This window comes from Xyrauchen texanus, chromosome 9 (assembly GCF_025860055.1).
Source record: "Xyrauchen texanus isolate HMW12.3.18 chromosome 9, RBS_HiC_50CHRs, whole genome shotgun sequence".
NCBI classification, from domain to species: domain Eukaryota; kingdom Metazoa; phylum Chordata; class Actinopteri; order Cypriniformes; family Catostomidae; genus Xyrauchen; species Xyrauchen texanus.
In genome coordinates this window covers 38,625,148-38,646,185 of record NC_068284.1, presented here as the reverse complement: position 1 = coordinate 38,646,185, position 21,038 = coordinate 38,625,148, and the positions used below count along the sequence as shown (strand labels likewise).

General features: G+C 38.5%; 1 protein-coding gene across 2 annotated transcripts in view; it reads left to right on the top strand.

Moving 5' to 3' along the window:
• LOC127649767 (adenylate cyclase type 8-like) overlaps window positions 1-19,670 on the top strand; it is a 66,076-nt gene extending 46,406 nt beyond the window's left edge. For both annotated transcript variants that reach the window (XM_052134997.1, XM_052134995.1), the window contains 10 exons: window positions 3,296-3,396; window positions 4,285-4,486; window positions 5,115-5,204; window positions 5,401-5,573; window positions 7,918-7,999; window positions 13,848-14,006; window positions 16,818-16,964; window positions 17,128-17,220; window positions 17,819-17,933; window positions 19,055-19,670. In XM_052134997.1, the coding sequence (XP_051990957.1) occupies window positions 3,296-3,396; window positions 4,285-4,486; window positions 5,115-5,204; window positions 5,401-5,573; window positions 7,918-7,999; window positions 13,848-14,006; window positions 16,818-16,964; window positions 17,128-17,220; window positions 17,819-17,933; window positions 19,055-19,539 (1,647 nt within the window). In that variant the 3' untranslated portion in view covers window positions 19,540-19,670. The remainder of the gene's footprint in view (window positions 1-3,295; window positions 3,397-4,284; window positions 4,487-5,114; window positions 5,205-5,400; window positions 5,574-7,917; window positions 8,000-13,847; window positions 14,007-16,817; window positions 16,965-17,127; window positions 17,221-17,818; window positions 17,934-19,054) is intronic.
• The last annotated feature ends 1,368 nt before the right edge of the window (window positions 19,671-21,038 follow it).

Sequence of the window (21,038 nt, the reverse complement as noted above, 5' to 3'; positions counted from 1 at the left end):
TGCCGCACTCCTCAGTCACCTCAGGACATGCCACCCTCAGATTTACAGGTTCTACCTCCAATCAATACTGTAAATAATGATATTGTCTAAGTACGCAGCAGCGTAAGCAACATGTGGTCTGAGAACTCGGTCCATGAGCCATTTGAATGTAGCCAGAGCTCCGAACAAACTGAACAGAAGCTCCACGAATTGGTGTAAACTTAATGGTGTGGAGAAGGCAGATTTCTCTGTTGTGGTTAAGGGGATCTCCCAATAGACCTTTGTCAAATCCAGTGTGTAAAAAAATGTGCTGTGCCTAACCGATCAAGCAATTTAAGGCATTGGGTATACATACAATTTAGACACCGCATTTACTTTCTGATAATCCACACAGAACCGGACCAACCGATCGCTCTTAGGAACCAGCACCACCAGCTGGACCATTCACTGTGGGATTCCTTTATTATGCCCATCTCGAGCATAGCATCCAGTTATTCTCTTATCACGTTTTCTTGTGCTCAGGAAGTCGGTAGGGATGAGTACATACCACTACCCTGGGTGTAGTCTCTATGTGGTGCTGTATGAGGTTTGTACAACCAGTCAGTGGCGAGAACAGTATTTTTGAAAATTATTTTTGCAAGTTGTCAACCTCTGTGATTTGAAACAGCAAGAGGTGGTCCCCACAAGTGAGATGATTGGCTTTTAGGTTCACCTCTGGCCCAAGCTCCGCCCTCTCTGGAACCACTGTTGCCGATGTCACAGGGACCACCTCTTGAGATAGTGTATTTGACATGGGTCACCTCTATCTGTTCGTGTTACCTCATAATCAAGATCTCCCACTTGTCGTGTGACCTCAAATGGCCCTTGCCAATTGGTAAGTAAGCTTCCCACATGGAGGAGGCCATCCAGCTGGCTGAGGACCATATGGCAGCGTACCCGAAGGCAGAGGAGCCCTAGATTTCGCTCTCTCTCCTCACTCTCTCTCTACCCTGCTGAATTTACCCTGTAGTGACAGTCACTATTCCATTTTGGGGACAAAAACTTAGTGTTGAGTCTGCGGTTAATTCCAGCCTCACCCATCCACTAATTTTGGGAATGAATTGGCCAGCATTTACTACTTTATAGAGGGGAATGTGTATGGATGGGTCCTGCGACAAAGAGTATCGGTGTGTGGGGTGTGATGCGCTGGCTGGGGAGGTGGAGCCAGGGCCATCAACAGCAGCTCCACGTCAAGATGACGTAAAGGAGGGGGAAGTCTCAGCTTCCCCAGCCCTAAGAGGATGCCTTAGGCACGCATTTGATCAAGTGAAAGTGATTGATGGTCAACACCTTCGGCCAGACATTGAACTTGCATATTCATATTTCTCAATTATTAAAGACAGGTTGCATTGAGTGATGCAGGATGCTCAGACAAAAGAGGATACAATACAATTGTAGTTATCAAAAAGCCATCAGGAAGTGCTGTTCCTGACGGCTCATCATAATCCGATGGCGGGTCACTTAGGGTGAGAAAGACACTAAACCGTCTAATGGCCAATTTCTATTGGCGACTGGGGAAGATGCAACGGCAGTCGGTTGCTCAGCGTTAGTGAGCTGAGTGCTTCGACCTGGCACAACAAGATCACTGAGACAGATGTTGGTGGAGCTGGGCCCTGCACAGCGGTGGTGGCCCCACTGTGACTTCGGCCATTTCCACAGCTCTGCCATTTGCTTGAAGTATTCTATGAATGCCTCCAGTTCATCTTGCAGGCCCATTTTCATGAGGGTGAGTGGGGGTAGGGAAGCTTTTGGGTCTGGGGTCATGGCTGAGCCTTGCTCCTGGTGTATGAAGCTCTGGAGGGCCGGCTGGTCCCTCAATTGAGCCTGGAGAATTGCGTGAAAACACTGGTCTTGATCTCAATGTAGCTCAAGCAGGGCCTTGTGTTTAGCCTGGAGCATGCTGCCGAGAGATTTAATGACTTCGTCCAGCAGCGAGGAATCATATTGTCTTCCATAAGATCCCGGGTTTCCTCACCACTGTAACCGGTCTAGTCGGGGTGGGAATGAGGAAGCGTGGTTCAGGTACCTTCAAACTCTTTATTTACAAAATAAATACTCAAAAGTCAGGATAAACTCTCTTAAGCGTCGCACACCTGTGTATCTCTCTGTCTCTCCCCCTTCCTCTGGTGTGGACTCCTCATATCACTCTCTCCAGATTACTGCAACAAGAAACAGCTGTTAGACCTAATTATCAACCAGGGATGAATCCTTACCACTTTCCCTCTCCCCGATTGAATGCTTAACCATGCGTTCACCAGAATGGACTTCCTGGTCAACCTCATGCTCAATAGATGGTATTCCAACTGATGAGCCATATAGATCAGCTTGGAACAGCTAAAATATGGTGTTTTGTTGTTTTTTTGGGTGTTTTAGCTGGTCCAGTGTGGTCTACCAACACTAACTACCTTATCCAAAAATATCTACTTGGAGCGTTTATGCAACCTCAGCTACACCAGGAGAAAGTCCAACAGATCAGCTATTTAAAACAGCTTGACCTAGCTAACTTTGACCAGCCAGAAATGATCTAATCCCAGTTACATCAGAAGATGGTTTTAACTGGATTTTCCAGCATGGTAGACTGTAGCTTCATTAATGTTCTGACAAAATGGTTTCTCTCTTTTTAGCTCTGATCCGATCAACGTGTTCTGACAAAGAGCCTTAAAAATCAACACTTAGTAAATGACTCTTTGAATTCATCTGATTGTCTCCAAATTGTTTCATTCTAATCACCACCACTGCAGCCTGGTTGACCATAAGAACATTAATTCATCTTGAGGAATTGGGATTTGCCCTCAACTGGCCTTCAAATTATTCAAGATCAACTAACCATGCATGTTGCCATCTTAGTGAAAATGCAAGTGAAAGTGAAAACCTTTTTGACTCCTTTGTCACATCATTTGTGCTCATTTGAGTTTTCCTTTGCCCCTTTGCTTGACTTTTCGCTCTGTGCTACTCTCTTGAGTTTTTTGCTTTGCCTCGCCACCAGCCCTGACATCACACACGTTCTCACTAACCCAAAGAGTGCAGGAGCTTGTGTGTTAGTTTGTGAGTAAAAGAGAGAGGCCCTACCACACTCTCTCCTATGTGATCGTTATTGCTTTCATGGTGTTGTGTGTGTTTATGATGTATATCATGTCATGTGAAGAAGAATTCTATCCTCACTCTTCTGTGTGTGTGTGTGTGTGTGTGTGTGTGTGTGTGTGTGTGTGTGTGTGTGTGTGTGTGTGTGTGTGTGTGTGTGTGTGTGTGTGTGTGTGTGTGTTTGTTTCCTCTGCAGTACTCCCAGATGAGAGATGAGGTGTTTAAGTCTAATCTTGTGTGTGCCTTCATTGTTCTCTTCTTCATAACTGGAATACAGTGCTTTCTGCCCTCTGCAAGGTAAACATATGCTTACATTCACACCATATACTCATATGCATATAATCACATGCATTTATTCATATACATACACTCACATACATATGGGTGTTTCTTCTATTTTAGACACTTTTATGTCCTTGGGGTTGATATTTTTAGAAAAACTAAAAGATTGCAACTTTTCTTTCTTTTTGTTATATTAAGATCACATTTAAACTGCCTTGGCCCCATGCCATAATAATTTATTATGCTACTTTTAAAATATTTTTTAAGTATAAATATGAAAATCCATCATAATTATTATTATTATTATTACATTTATAAAAATAAACAAACCATTTTAATATTTATTGTGTGAAATTATTTATATACATTTTTAAATAATTTTTTAGGATTGTCTCTTAGATGCCCCCAAGGTGTAATTTCCATCACAGCTAAACTATTTTTAGATTAGATTAGATCCAACTTTATTGTCACTGTGCATAGTGCATGTACAGAGCCAATGAGATTAAATAAATATGAAAAAAAATATGTATTTCTTCATTTATATGAAATATGAATATATTTAATATATACAAAATATGAATATATTTTTCACTAATATGAAATATGAAAATGTGAATTGTGAAGACACAGAAAGCAATTAAGCTGTAATTTGGTGAAATTTCCAAAACATTTCGGTACATATTTGGGATACATAAAAAAATGTATTCCTAGAAACACCCAAACATACCATAGACATTAGGGGGCACTATTTACAATAGTGTTCGATATGGGTTTTTCAATTACCAACTTTTAAACTTTTAGATTTCATCCCATCCAATATAGAATATTCTGTTACTTCCCTGCATATTCAAACAAACTCACAAATGAGTATCATGTAATATCTGTGTTCACTGATGTTTGTAGGATGGTCACAATGGTGATACAGTTCTCTGTCCTCATCTTTCTTCACTGTTGCCTTGTTGTCGTGACAACGGCGGAGGACTATAAGTGTTTGCCATTGGTTTTGCGAAAAGCCTGTTGCTGGGTGAATGAAACATACGCTGCACGGAACGTCGTCATTTTCCTGTCCATCATAATCAACTTCCTGGCTGCCATGATCAACATAGTGAGCAAAACACATATCATTCTTTTCTTTGCAAAATTATCATTGTTGAGCGACACAAAATCTTTTCATAAACATCATTACATTGACATTATAAATATGCAATTTTCACATTATACTATACATTTCTACCTTACTTTGAACTAATTATATAGCCATTCTGGAATGGAAAGGAATTTGTTTTCTTTTGTAGATACTCTTACCAAAATCTTGTACCAAAAAATTTAAATAAAAGAGTCAAGTTCTAGTCACAAAGTTATACAACACTCACCAGTTTATGGTTAAAGAGTGGCTAAACTGCCCAACAAACTATAATTTCCGTGTTTTAGAGCATTCACGAACCAGTAGCTGCAAAGTTTGGAAAAAACTTTATGGAACAAACACTTAGCTGTCATCCTTATATAGCCACTGCAGCCATAACACAGAATTTGTACGAACTGTAGAATACACACAAACATATGACCACAGAGTGCATAGTTGCCATTGTCATTTCACTCTACAACAGAAATGACAATGGCATGTGCAACCAGTGCTAAGCATCTGAATTGTTTGTATGTTGGTGTTTATTTGTGAGATTTCATTGCATACTATTCTCTAACATTTGCACCCTCTCTTCTCTCTTTTATTGTAGCTTTGGTGTGATTTCGATAAATCAGTCTCATTCAGGAACCAGACTTTTAATGCATCTGCTTCAATCCCAGATATCTGCTTCTATCCAGAGGTCCTTTCATCCACCACCTCCAACACAAACATATACATTTCTTTTGGGCATTTTCAGTCTGTTAAAAGGATTTATAGAACTGTTCTACCATTTGTAGAAACAGAGTTAATGATCAGTTCTTTCACTGCACTTTAAGTGATGAGTGTAAAAAGTTTGTTGATGTGGTCTTTATTGTTGTTTGGTCGTTTGTTGACAGTATTTCGTGTTTACGGGAGTGTTGGCGATGATGACCTGTGCAGTGTTCCTGAGACTGAACTCAGTTCTGAAGCTGGCCATTCTGTTGATCATGATCACCATCTACGCAGTGCTGACCGAGGCCTTCTACACACCATTATTCATCCGTTATGACACATTTACACTCAACCAAAGGTATGTACACATTCTTCCACACACTATGCCATTCACACCCTCAGTCAGAAATTATAAATCACTGGAAAAAAATGGTTATACATCAAACTTCACCAATATACACACATGAGCCAAAACATTATGACCACCTGTCTAATATGATGTTGGTCCTCTGCATGGCACCAAAATAGCATGGACCCTCAGAGACATGGACTCTAAAAGTCCATTGAAGGTTTTCTATGGTATCTGTCACCAATACATTAGAAGCAAATCCTTAAAGTCCTGTAAGTGTCGAGGTCCAGCACATCCCACAGATGCTGAATTGGATTGAGATCTGGGGAATTTGGAGGCCAGGGCAACACCTTCAACTCTTCATCATGTTCCTCAAACCATTCCCGAACAATGTGTGCAGTGTGGCAGGGCACATTTTCCTGCTGAAAGAGACAACTGGCATCAGGAAAACAATTGCCATGAAGGGGTGTACCTGGTCTGCAACAATGTTTAGGTAGGTGGAACATCTCAAATTGACTTCCACATGAATGGCCGGACCCAGGGTTTCCCAGCAGAATATTGCCCAGAGCATCACACTCCCTCCATCGGCTTGTCATCTTCCCACAGTGCATCCTGGAGCCATCACGTCCCCAGTCAAACAGTGCACACTTACACGGCCGTCTACGTGAAGTAAAAGAAAATGGGACTCATCGGACAAGGCGACCTTCATCCACTGCTCCACGGCCCATTGTAGTAGCTTTCGACGTGGACAGGGGCCATCAGCGGCACTCTGACCAGTTTGCGGCTACGCAGTCCCATACCCAGCATGGTACAATACACTGTGTGTTGTGACATATTCCTCCCGTAACCATTATTTACATTTTCTGTGACTTGTGCCAAGGTCTTTACTATTGCCCATTTCTCCTGCAATCAACACATTGACTACGAGAACTGATTGTTTGCTTACCATCTAATCTACACCAACCTTGACATGTGGCCTTGTTAGGAGATGATCAGCATTATTCACTTCACCTATGAGTTGTCATAATGTTTTGGCTCACCAGTATATACTTTATTGTTACTCAGGCAAGTCCGACCATAATCGGATGCAGACCAGATTTGAGAGCAACATCATTAGGTTATCAAAACACCAGGGTATTATTTATAGTTTTCAGCTTGGTTAAAGTTTTACTATTGACATCACACATCATTGTCTGCTTTCAAATCTACAACTAAATCATTGACATTTTTTAGCCTTGTTCATAAACCAGTTCCTAACTCTAACAAGAAGCAACCTTCAAACTATAAACCAGAACCGAACCCTTAGCGAGAACTTAACTTCAAACCCTGAACCAGAACCAAACTCTAACAAGGTGTAAAACGCAAACCTTAAACCAGAACCAAACCACAAATCCATAATGAAAATTACACCTCAAACCCTAATCCAGGCCCACACTCCAAATCCTCAATAAGAATTTAACCTTAAAACCAGAAACAAACAATCCCTGAAGAGAACTAAACCTTAACTCTGAACCAGACCTTAACCCTCAAAAATAACTAAGCCAAAACCTTAAACAGGACCCAAACCCAAATGAGAACTAAATATAAACCCCAAACCTTTAATAAGAGCCAAAATAAACAAAAGGCAAACCATGAACCTGAGCTAACCCCAAATCTATACCAAATGCTATAGGGTCAGTTGCATGCTTCCCCTTTTCAGATCTTTTACTACACATTCTTAAAAATAAATACACCTTTTCATTATACAACTCTTTGGGATTAAAGTAAATATATCTGGTTTTAGCGTCAGAACCTTTTTGTCTTTAACAAATGTTTGTGTTAAAGGTGCTGTAAACAAATTTTCCATTCTGGTCCTTCCAATAGACTGAGTCGTTAAACTAGACATGCCCCCTCTTTCCAAAACACCACCCTCTAAACATAGCATTGAGACCGTCACTGAAAAGTAGAGCAGCAGTGCATTTTCTCACGGCCATCAAACACAACAGTAGCAAAATAAAGCCCTCAGCTGACAACTGTTATGGGTCTGAATATAACATTAAACCTGAATGTTCCGCTTTGACTATTACACTATGAGAATGTGCAAAATTATTGACAGGCTAAAAGCAAATCAAAGTCTTCTGCTCGGCTGATCAAAGAATGTGTCCGCAGCCCACGGTGACATTTTTGTTTGCTGTTTACATAGTCTAGCGTTGTCACAAACCAGTGAGTTATCTCAGGACACTTATTTCCATGATATCTAGCATTTTCTGCATACCATTCCATAAATCAATTGCAGCACCTTTAACTAACTGCTCTCTGAACACTATAAAAGTGCACCGAAGCTCATGCTACTGTCTCATTCTCCTGGTTACAGCAAAAGCTTCCTGGGAACCAAGGAAACGTCTTTGCTTCTCATGGCGATGTTCCTTTTAGCTGTGTTCTACCATGGCCAACAGGTAACACACACACACACACACACAAACCTGCCCTGGGTACAGGGCCATTCAGTTTCTATTTTATAATGTCATGTTTCCAAGAAACAGAGGCAAGTTACTGGCTGTTTCATAAGGTCTCACAGTCAATAAATAAAAGCCCTGCTCTCTCTGACGCACTCTCTCTGTGCAAAGCTTTTTAAGTTCACTTTGCAGATTGTTGTCTTTGATGCTGTAGATCAGGGGACTAGCTGGTCAAAGTGCTCATGAGCAAAAGAGGGGGAGAGAAAAATGAGAGCTGGGTTTGTGTAGGTATTGACACTGCCCTGATAAAGGCTTAAGGATATATGACCAAAATTATTTGCTTTGGTTTGTGCCAAGTTCATTATGTTGTCTGTATTGTAAAATCACATTCTAGATTTAAACCCTATGCCCCCACCCCTCACCCCTTAACCATGGCAACCGATGGTCATTTAGATGGTGCCACTGGCACTGCTTGGCCTATGATTGTGTGTGTGTGCGTGTGTGTGTACGTGCGTGTGTGTGTGCGTGTGTAAGTGTGTGTGTTAAAATGAGCAAACACTGTCTTTGCTGGTCAATCTCCACGTTAAGTATTTACCGTACTCAATGGTTTTTCTTTTTTTCCTATCTTTTGTTTTGGTTCAATTTCAGACATTTTTTTTTTTGTTTTTTTATTTTGTTTGGTTTGGTTCAGTTTGTTTTTTGTTTTTTTTTGTTTTTTGTTTTTGAGACATTATTGTTAGTTTTTGTGTTTTGTTGTGTTTTTGCTTTTGTTATGTTTTTTTGTTTTGGTTTGGTTTGGTTTGTTTTTGTCAAGACATTATTTTTAGTTTTTTTGTTTGTGTTTTGTTATTTTTTGTTTTGTTTTGAGTTTTTTGCTTTTGTCATGTTTTTTCTTTTGTTTTGTTTTGGTTCGGTTCAAGACATTATTTGTTTGTTTGTTTTTTATATGCAGGTGCTAATCTGCCCATATGAAAGTAAAGAGCAGATGGAGACTTAATCCTAAAAAAAACAACATAGTATCAAATCTAACATTTGTCGTCTCTAGTGTTTTTGAAAATATATCAAGAGTGTCACAAACTGTGCTCAGATGTCTGCCATCAAAAGTAAAATTTGAACTCAAAAATGTTTCATCAAAATATATTTAATTGCTTTATACTCTTGTCTAATTGGATTTCTATTACTCCAGTGGAATTTCAGGAGAATCATCTGGGACAAAGTTGACTTAAATTAAACAACTGTTAATGGCATTATGGCTCTGAGCATCAAAATATCCACTTGAGTAAATATAAGTATATTTGCCTTGCTTAAGGTCATGAAGCAGGAGGGGAATTTAACTTTAGGGTTATCAACCGACTGCCTTAAGAACCAGTAGATCACCACCAAATGGTGACATACAAAAAACAATGCTTTCATTTTGGCCCCCCAGTGCCACAGCTGCTGTTCAACCAGCCAAAACTCAACCATCTAAATCAATGTTCTGACAACAATGGAGACCAGATTTGGTGGTGAATTTCAAAATTACATCTCCTAAAAAGCCTAAATCTTGGAAAGCTTACTTGCATTACACCCTCTTCTAGTCTTTTTATTTAGTTTACTTTTGTCATGAGTAATTTGCTTAGTATGCATTGCTTTAATTGACAACCAGTGTGTGTGTTTGTCTGTGAGAGGTTAATGGAGGTTAGTCTTGTTGATGAGTTTTTAATAATCAGATGGACAGTCATACACCCGTCTGCCCCACTTGCATAATTACTTCTCATAACATCTTTCAATCCACATTCAATCTGACGCATAAGTTCAGTCACATACACACACATGTATTTTAACACTTATACACACACACACACAGACACACAAGCACAAATACTTACATCATGCCCTGACTGTTAGTAAATTCATTTTTCAATCTGGACGCCTTTGTGAAACAGTTTCAATTAAAGCTGTATATTAATGAATGCAGATGAGCGTGTGTTCCTGCTCAATTAGTGGAGACCTTGTTAGAGCTGTTCATTTGGAAGAGAGCTGACGGAAGCCAGTATTTGAGACTGAACTGAGATAATAGACACAAGCCTAAACACAGCACACCTCACTTCCTGTTAGAGTCAACAAGTACTGCAAAAAGGGACTCTACAGGTTTCCTACAGAGTAGTTTATGAATGAAATCCAGTAAATCAGGGTCATTTTAAAGCAATATTTCACCCAAACATGAAACTTCTGTCATAATCTGCTCACCCTTATGTTGCTTAAACACAGAATGACAATTTTCCCTGTAAAACACAAGAGAAGATACTTCCCAGGTTGCTCTGTTCCTTACGGTGGAAGTAGATTTTGACTAGTTTAATTCATCAAGCTTCCAAAAGGACAAAAAGTAGTCCGTTTGACTCTATATTCCAAGTCATCTCAAGATATACAATAGCTTTGTGTGAGGAACAGACTGAAATTGAAGCCATTATTGGAGGTAAAGTTAGTGTTTGGGATGGAGAAATCAGTCTTAGACTCTTTTCCTGAAACTCTGAGATATTTTCATGTCAAAGTACTGAAACTTAATTAGTTCAATGTGACATTGTTTTTATGCTCCGTTAATTCTAGTTGAGGAATTAGTATTCACCTTGCCAATCTATGGGGCATAATATTCAAGTGTACAAACAATCTCCAAATTGATTCTGTTGGTTCAAACAAGTAGGAGACCTGTCAGAGAAGCCACAGAGAGTATAATGATTACTTTGAAGGAGCTACAGAGTTCAGTAGCTTGGAACAGAATAAAGGTGCACCTGTTAACCACATGAAAGCTTTGCTTGTGTGGTCTGTATGGGAGAGTGGCTAAAAAAGCCACTTATTTATGAAGAACCATCTGGATTTCGCCAAAAGCACGGTTAACCAAATATGATGTGAGTAAAGATGGTCAGACGACACCATGATAGAGGTTTCTAGCCAAAATTACAATTAAAATGATATCTGTGGCCCAACATAAACACTATTAAGTACCTACAGTTTAGTATGGTTGGGTCATCTGGCAGCTGCAACAATGCATCCAGTTAAAACATAGTGATGAAAAATCAGGAAAATGTGGCAAAAGAACTTTTCTCAGTCTGCTAAAAGCCTGACACTTTTACTAGCACAATGATCTCAAAGCCAAATAAATACTAGAGTGACTCCAAAACGAAAATGTGAATAATACAATGGCCCTGTCAAAGCCCTGATCTCAATCTAATTGAGTATATGTGGCACTATTACAATTGCTATGCACAAACTTTTTCTGATTAACCTCAATAAACTGATGCAAATCTGCCTGGAACAATGAGCCAAAATCACACCTGAAAACACGAAAAGTAATAGTTCACCCAAAAATGAAAGTTCTGTCATCATTTACATTGTCATTGCAATCCTTTTTGTTTTCTTCAGTGCACAAAAGGAGATGTTGGACAGAATGTTCAGTAACAGTCACCACTCACTTTCATTACATGGAAAAAATGGAATGAAAGTGAGTGATGACTGAGGTTTTCTGGCTACTTCCAGATACTGAGAAGTTACTCTCAGTCAACATCATTAGCATAATATTGATAACCGCAAAAAATAATTTAGACATATCTTTTAATTTATTTTAAAAAACCGAGGTTACACTGAGGCACATAAAATGGAAGAGAATGAGGCCCATTTTTGAAGTGTTTATATGCAAAATGAGAAGCTTAAAAAATATAGCTTTTATAGAAGCACTTGCATTGATTCTTCTGTTAAAACTCATGTATTATTTGAGCTGTAAAGTTGTTTAAATGGTAATTTTATAGTCCTTTTAAAGTTTTAGGGTTTGACATTACATCGTCATGACAACAAAGTTGTAAAATTGGCTTAAACTTTACACAGAAAAGGTTAGTAAGTGATTTCACAACACTAAAATCATGTTAACACACACATTGTTTATATTTTGTGCCTATACTTTTGAAACGGTGAGTATTTTAATGTTTACGAATTGGTCCCATTCACTTCCGTTATTAGAGTCTCACTGTAACAGATTTTTCCTTTTTTTTTTTTAAGAAAAGGAAGGGCAAAATAAATTTTTGTGGTAATCAATATTATGCCACAAACGCTGTCGATTGAGCTTAGCTTGTATTGAACCCAAAATATTCCTTTATAAAAGAAAGTCGTAAATGAGTAAATTATGACAATTTGCTTTTTTGTGTGAATTATCCCTTTCATTTTGACACTGACAGAGAAGGTGGCACTAACATGTGCAACTGACTTGTGCAAACAGCATGTTTTGGTCTTGTATGTTTGCATGATTAACACTTTATAATAAGCTTCTTTTTTTTTTTATACATGTTTTTGTTAACATTATGTAACAACACTAGTTATCATAAACTAACAATGAACCATACTGTTACAGCATTTGTTAATGTTGGTTAATGTTAATTTCAACATATAATGAATTTTTTAAATCAAAAGTTGTGTATGAAATCATTAATTAATGCACTATGATCTAACATGAACTAACAATGAACAATTGTTTTTATATCATCTAACATTAACCAAGATTATTAAAATGCTGTAAAAACGACATTGTTCATTGTTAGTTAATTATGTCATGATACATTATCTAATATTAATGAATGGAACCTTATTGTAAAGTGTTACATACGTTAAAATATACTTAATGAAAACAGTAAGTATTATTATAGTATTTTTATTAGCATTTTTAGAAATATTGGTTTGTGTTTTTTCCTCATTGATTTTCTAGTCATTGATTACCTACAGGTGCTTTTCACCTCTTGTTGCTACGATTTGTGTTTGCCTTCCTTTTCCAGTGGCAGGATTGTGTTTGCTGAGTGTGTATATTGGCAGAATATTACTCTGCCTAATATTTCTCACAGTAACTGACTACCAGCGCTTACCAATTCAAATTCTTTACATTTCTACTGACATTTCCTTTTAGTTTCTTTTGATTGTTTAAACTATTTTTAATTTGTTTGTTAATCTGGGTATTTTTTTGTATTTGTTTTATAAGGCACTGGTTTGCCTGTCCATTCATTAATAATGTTCAGGGAATTATAAAGCAACTAAGATGTCTCTCCTCTGGGTTTTATTATTTCTGTTTTTCTCTCTCTGCCTCTCATACATTTTGTAGCAGGCCTCAAATTAATGATATTCAGTGTGTTTGTGGTGATAAACAGTGAGTCTCACACAAACAAAGTCTCATCCAAGTGTAAGTCTTTGGTGTCTGTGTGTGTATCTTATGACTTACACGGCTTTAGAATAACATGTTTTTTTTTCTTATTATCAAGGATTGTGTGATCCTGAAGAGTAGTGGTTGACCGATAGGTTGGTTTTGTTTTTTTAAAGTAAGCTATTAATTATAGCAGATAGCAATATAGAGTACTGTGCAAAAGTCTTAGGCACATAAGATGTTTCACAAAAGCATTTGTCTTAAAATGGTTATTTATATCTTTAGCTTTAGTGTGTCAATATGAAATATAAATGTTAGACTCCCAAACATTACTTCAGCAAATAGAAAAGATTAGAAAAGAAGAACAGGGAGCCCTGCAACTGATGGCATTCTACTTATTCTAAAACAAATTGTGTAATAGCTCTTGACAAGGCTGTTGGTAGATTTCTGAAACTGACTTGAGGGAAAGCTAACATTTCTGTTAATCGGCCAGGTGGGCACAGTTATCGATCACTGCTGATCATATTCAAATGGCCAAATGCCACAACAGCTGAGTAATGCTTTTATAATAACTGTAAAGTGCTGTAATACTGATTAGTCTTGCTGTGTTTATGCTTCTTTTGTTGATTTATTTTAATGTTTTATTTTTGTGCTATGTTTTCTGATTAGCATCATTCTCTGTCTTTCTCTCAGCTGGAGTATACTGCTCGTCTGGACTTCCTGTGGCGTGTACAGGCGAAGGAAGAGATAAATGAGATGCGAGAGCTGCGCGAACACAATGAGAACATGCTCCGGAACATTCTCCCTAGCCACGTTGCACGCCACTTCCTGGAGAAAGACCGAGACAATGAGGTAGAGAGAAAGAATGGATCTGTGTGTCTCACTCCTTTAGTCTGACAGAAAAAACACATGCCATCATTGAGACAGCAGGAGCATGTGAGGAGAGAATGAATCACAGCCATTTCTCTCTCTCTATGTTTTCATCTATATTGTGCTGTACTGGCAAAACTATTAAAACATTTGTTTTGCTAAAGCAATTGCAGCTTAGCTGCGGATAATAAACTACAGGCAAAATAAGGCAATAAGACAAAATTGACATGTCTTGCAGTGTGACATGCTTTATACCATCTTAAAGGGATAGTTCAACCAAAAATGAAAATTCTGTCATTTAATCACCCTCATGCCATATCACATGTTTATGACTTTCTTTCTTTTGTAGAACACAAATGAAGATTTTTTTGAAGAGTATTTCAGCTCTGTCGGTCCATATAATGCAAGTGAATGGTGACCAAAACATTGAAGCTCCAAAAAACACATAAAAACACAATAAAATTAATCCATAAGACTCCAGTGTTAAATCCATATTTTCTGAAGCGATATGATGTGTGTGAGTTAGAAGTCCTTTTTTCTATAAATCTCCACCTTTTGCCAGTTCTGAAATGCTTCATCTGTCTGTGAAAATTGCTTGCAATGTGTAGGTACCTATTTTTGCTTTCTTGCTTTCATTCTCTCACTCTTTCTCCTCACTATTTCTTTCTGGGGGGTTCTGTTTCTCCTTTTCATTTTGTAATTAAATCAGTGTGTGTGCGTCTGTGCTCTCTTGTCCTAACATGACTCCTCTGTTTATTTCTGGAATGTTCTGCTCTCTGTCAATCAGACAATAGGGTGGTGAAATAATGGAGCTATATAACTCACAAAACAAAAAATGCATCCATTAAGCCAGTATGTGTGGGTGGGTGTATGGAGTTGCTTTAATTATATCATTCATTTATAATCAGGTGGAGTATTAAGGTATAATTTAACTGGTGTGTTTGTGTGTCTGTGTGCGCCATAATTTACGTCACTCTCTGCTGTTATAAGAAAAGAAAATGATCTCTCTCAGACACACACGCACTCTCAGCTCACATAAACCTGGCACTTGAAGGGCACTGCAGCAATTTGATTATTATTATAATTTTATTTGATTACACTTCTTAAGTATATTAATATTACCTGTTTTATACAATTGACCTCAGCAGTCACTAACTTATAATATGTACAATCGCTTAACAGTACGCAGTGATGACATCCTGCATCAGTGGGGCGTATCAGTAGAATGAGGTGTCCATTCTGAACAGACGAGCTTAGGCCAGCATGGATTTTGGGCCAAACTGGGTTTTGCTGGTTTGGTGCTGATCTAGCTGGTGTACCAGCATAACCATGCTGTATTGAGCTAATTTTATTTTCTCTAATATCTGGCAGTATATTCACCACCGTTTACTCTGTAAACAACAAAATAGTCAGAGTTGGCGCACATGCTCTGGTACACAGGCATATTAAGCTGTGGAGTTCAAAAGGGGGAAAAGGGTTTGAGTCTGGATTATGTCATATTCGGCTCCTGTTTTCCACACATTTAATATACATTTTCTGTTCTCTTTCTCTACTATTAATAAAGTGACAAAATGAAACAAATAACAAAACATCAACAGTTCAGATATACTCTGTAATTAGTTGCAGTGTGTAAGTTCTGGGTGCCTAAATGTTTTATGTGCTGTTTAGAACATGTGAAATCAGGCTGCAGTGGGCAAAGGCTCACCAAAACTGGACAGTTAAATACTGGAAAAGCATTGCCTGGTCTGATGAATCTGGATTTCTGCTGAGGTACACAGATGGTAGGCCCACTGCAGCCTCAGATTTCTGTTCTAGGCTGACAGAGGTGGAACCCGACGTGGTCTTCTGCTGTTGGTAGCCCATCTGCCTCAAGGTTCAACGTGTTGTGCATTCTGAGATGCTATTCTGCTTTCCACAGTTTTACAGAGCGGTTATCTGAGTTACCATAGACTTTGTCAGTTCGAACCAGTCTGGCCATTCTCCGTTGATCTCTCTCATCAACAAGACATTTCTGTCCGCAGAACTGCCGCTCACTGGATGTTTTTTGTTTATGGCACCATTCTGAGTAAACTCTAAAAACTGTTGTGTGTGAAAATCCCAGGAGATCAGCAGTTACAGAAATACTCAAACCAGCCCGTCTGGCACCAAAAATCATGCCACAGTCAAAATCTCTCAGATCAAATTTTTTTGCCCATTCTGATGTTTGATATGAACATTAACTGAAGCTTCTTACACAGTAGGTGTACATGTGTTTATAATGGTAGGTGAGTGTATATATTTACTGTATATATGCATATGTATATATCAACTATATATTATCTACTCTAGATAATGACATTGACCACTGAAAAACACATATTGTTCAACTACTTGTGTGAACCAGTCAGTTTCATCTTTTATCTTCTTAAAAGGCCTTCCTTTTATGAATCAATCTGTGTTAATTATAAAGCAACACTGCCCTCTAGTGAAGGGATTTGATGCGTCAACACATGCAGCAAGAGCAGCGACTTCCCACACTGACAATTCATGTTCAAATGAGTATAGCAGTCTCCCTTGAGCAATACAAGATGGAATGGAATTCATCTGAAGTTTGGAGGATATAGAAAAAGGATAGTTCACCCAAAATGAAATTCTGTCACCGTTTACTCTACCTCATGTCATTTTCTTCAATGGAACACAAAGGGAGATTGTAGGCAGAAGGTTAGGGACTTACAACCTCAGTCACCTTTGACTTTCATTGTATGTGAAAGAGCAGCATCAACATTCTTTCTAATGTGTGGTCTCTGCCCATAGGAGCTCTACTCTCAGTCATATGATACAGTGGGAGTGATGTTCGCCTCCATTCCAGGCTTTGCTGATTTTTACACGCAGACCGAGATGAATAATCAGGGTGTGGAGTGTTTGCGACTGCTCAACGAGATCATCGCTGATTTTGATGAGGTCAGAATGCAACAAACACACACAGATAATTAATCTTGATAATCCACATTAATACACACACATTCATCATAGAAGAGAACCTGCTCAGTGTCTATGTGACTGCTAATTAATGTTAAATGCTACATATGTAAGTTTTCATATTTGAGAGATTTTCTCTCTACAGTTGCTGGGGGAGGAGCGATTTCAGGACATCGAGAAGATAAAGACTATTGGCAGCACGTACATGGCAGTGTCAGGGCTGTCACCTGAGAAACAAGTATGAAAGCATACACACATTTACATGGATTAGCATTATTATGGCTTGTTTGATATCTATTATAAACAATGTCTGCTGTGTGAAATCTAATGTTGAGAATCAAGAACTGCTTCTCAAAAATAAAAATCAGTTACTCATGTCGTTCCAAACCTGTATGACTTTATTTCTTGTGTGGAACACAAGAAATGTTAGGGACTCAGTTACCATTAACAGTTACCAGTTACCGTGTGTATATATATAAAAAAAAAAGATGCAAAGAAAGTGAATGATGACTGAGGCTAAGATTCTGCCTTACATCTCCTTTTGTCTTCAGTGGAAGAAAGTCAGTCATACAGGTTTGGAACAAAATGAAGGTGAGTAAATGATCACGGATATTTCATTTTGGGGTGAATTATCCCTTTAAGGAATCTGAATCACTAAGTGGAATATGAATCAAATTGGAATTAGAATCAGAACCATCAAATTATTCTCTTTCCCTAAAATATTGTTTCTCTGTACACTAATCATTCTATTTGTGTGTGTGTGTGTGTGTGTGTGTGTGTGTGTGTGTGTGTGTGTGTGTGTGTGTGTGTGTGTGTGTGTGTGTGTGTTACCATAGCAATGTGAGGATAAATGGGGGCATCTGTGTGCGCTGGCAGACTTCGCCATTGCTCTGAATGAAAGCATTCAGGAGATCAACAAGCATTCTTTCAACAACTTCCAACTCAGAATTGGTAAGAATCAAATGAATCAAACACAGACTCTTGGTGACATTTAAAGCTGAAGTGTGTAATTTCTGCACCTCTAGCGCAACCCAACGGAACTGCAAAAGTAAACATTGTTTTCAAACAGCTTTCCCGAATACTCCCCCTGTGTACCATAAAATCAAACAAACTGATAGTCCCGCTCTGAATTCACACCACTGGTTGAGTCAAAGAAGTAAAACGACAGAAAAACATTGTTTTCAAGGAAATCGCTGTACAAATAGTACAGAGCCCCTTAGAGGACAGGGCGGGAATTTTTGTTCTGAAATAGTTTTGCATGTCCTCGCAATAGTGTGCGTTCCCTCGCAATAAGTTTTGCATTCCCTCACAATAGTTTGTTAAAATAAAAGTACCAGAGTATACAAATACACTCACACATCAGGCTGTAGTGCTTATGTTACATGCTACAGAAAAGTCCAATAAAATTCCAATAATTCAAAGGATACTTTCCGTTGAGGCCCACAGGCTGCCCGAAGAATAATTTGGTCACTGTGAAACAGTGAAAACAGTGACGATGCTTGTCCGTCTGCTGTCACACTTGTTGTGCAACAGCGTAGAGTAATCAGTGATCGCCGGAGCACCACTGGGAAGAAAACTCGGATCCACTCTCTGTGAAGGGTGCCAATCTTGACACCGATTCTAGAAGAGAAATCCAGTGATGTGCAGAGTATGAGAGATATCAGTACCCTGAAGGAGATAATTCTCAGGAGATAGCACTGTGTGTCGCCGTATATTTGCCCAATGATACTTTCACGAAGTGCCTTCTCCCAATTAAAATTGGCGAGATTTTAAAGAGTTTCAGAGATTGGTTACACCTGCGGAAATAACCCCTAGCACTGAAATGAACGACAACTCTCGTAATGAAAATCGTATTTTTTGTGGTTATTTTGGTTTTACTATACAAATACCATAATTTAATTATGTTTACTGTTGTAAAAACATGAATTTACTATATGTAAACATGACAGTTCTATGTTTTTTTGTTATTGTTTTTTTTTTGTTGCCGGAAACGCAGTTTTACTATAGTAATATTGTAGGCTGTAGTAAGTGAGACTTGCCGATCCTGTGCCCTCACTATCTGTTTCTCTCAGGTATGGCACATGGCTCAGTGGTGGCTGGCGTCATCGGCGCCAAAAAGCCGCAGTATGATATTTGGGGAAAGACAGTAAATCTGTCAAGTCGAATGGACAGTACTGGCATCAGCGGGAAGATCCAGCTACCAGAGGAAACCTACGCCATCCTAAACGAGCGCGGCTTTGCCTTCGAGTACCGAGGTGAGATCTACGTGAAGGGCATTAGCGAACAAGAAGGAAAGATCCGCACGCACTTCCTGCTAGGCCGCGAGCAGCCAAACCCGCTCATTCTGCAGCCGCGGAAACTCACCGGCCAGTACTCGCTCGCCGCCGTGGTGCTCGGCCTGGTCCAGTCCCTCAACCGCCAGAAGCAGAAACAAATCCTCAATGAAAACAACAACTCAGGCATCATGAAGGGCCACTATAACCGCAGAACTCTGCTGGCACCGGGCGGCTCCGACACCAGCCACGCCGAGGTCACGGAAAAGAGTGAGCTGGCCTAGAAAACTCTGATAAAAGAGACTGCATACTTAACCAAAAGACTGAGCTGTACTTCAGACTGCTGCCGCTGACTGAGTGTCTCTTTTGCTGTCTGTGTTTCTTTTTGTATTTCTTTTGTATTTGAGAAACAATAAAGGGGTTTAATTTTTTTATTAAGGCTTCCTTTTATAAAGTCTGGTTTAGAATAGTATCTACATTTATTCCAGAATGCTCTATTCCTGTTTTGATTTAAACTTTGGTGAGTTGCACTGATACCAAGGTAAGGTCAGTATGCTATAACACATTCTTTATCCAATATCTACTTTCACAAATGTTCTGCCTAAATATTTTGTCTGTCTGTCTATCTATATATTGATCGATCGATTTATCTGTCTATCAATTGATGAATCGATCTATCATTCTGTCTGTCTATCTTGTGATTTACATTACTCTAGAATCTGTGTACATGGACTGTTGACAAATAACATGTCCATGGACTTTTTTTCAACATCAGGATTTTATGTTAAAATTATTACTTTTTAAAATAATATTCCGGGTTCAATACAAGGTAAGCTCAATTGACAGCATTTGTGGCATAATATTGATTACCACAACAAAAACAAAAAAGACTTTTAGTGTTTGTTGACATTACATCATCATGGCAACGATGTTGTAAAATTGGCTATAACTTTATACAGAAAAGTTAGTACGCAATTTTATGACACTAAAATCATGTATTTTAGTGATGCGCATATTGTTCATGTCTTGTCTTTATTGTTTACTTTTGAAATTGTGAGTATTTCAATGTTTATGGATTGGCCCATATACTTCCATTGTAAGTGCCTCAGTGGAACCCAGATTTTTGCTTTCAAAAAGAGGGGCAAGTCCAAATAAATTGTTATGGTAATCAATATTATGCCACAAATGCTGTCGATTGAGCTTGAATCCGGAATATTCCTTTAAAGAAATCTTTTTAGGTTTTCAACCACTTTAAGTCCTGCAGTGTGCAAATATTCCATGTAGTCAAAATGTTTGGGTGAACTAAATCTTTAATATGAAGTCATAAAAACTGCACCCTTATTTGTTCAAAAAGTAAATAAATGTTGTCCAAAATTTTTACATGGACATGATATATACTGCAGGACACCTCTATCACTGTTTGGTGTCAACTACCTATGACCCCTAGATTTATCTATAATACTCATAAGTCCTTGCACATTTGCATGGACTTATGAGTATTATAGATAAATCTAGGGGTCATTTCACATTTAAACAAGCATCAACACCTTAGCAATTGTGTTTTATTCAGATAAAAACAGATGATGATTGTTATGGCTCAAGACAGACAATCTACAATCTGTGACATGTTATACCAAGTTTACACTATGCGATTTTAAGCCAATTTTCGCTCGCCGACAGTTTTGTGGAGATAGCCGACAAAAGCCTGAAATCATAGGCAAATCAGAGCTCGCTCGCATGAGCAACGATCGCAATGTACAAACTATCAACGACATGATTTGAG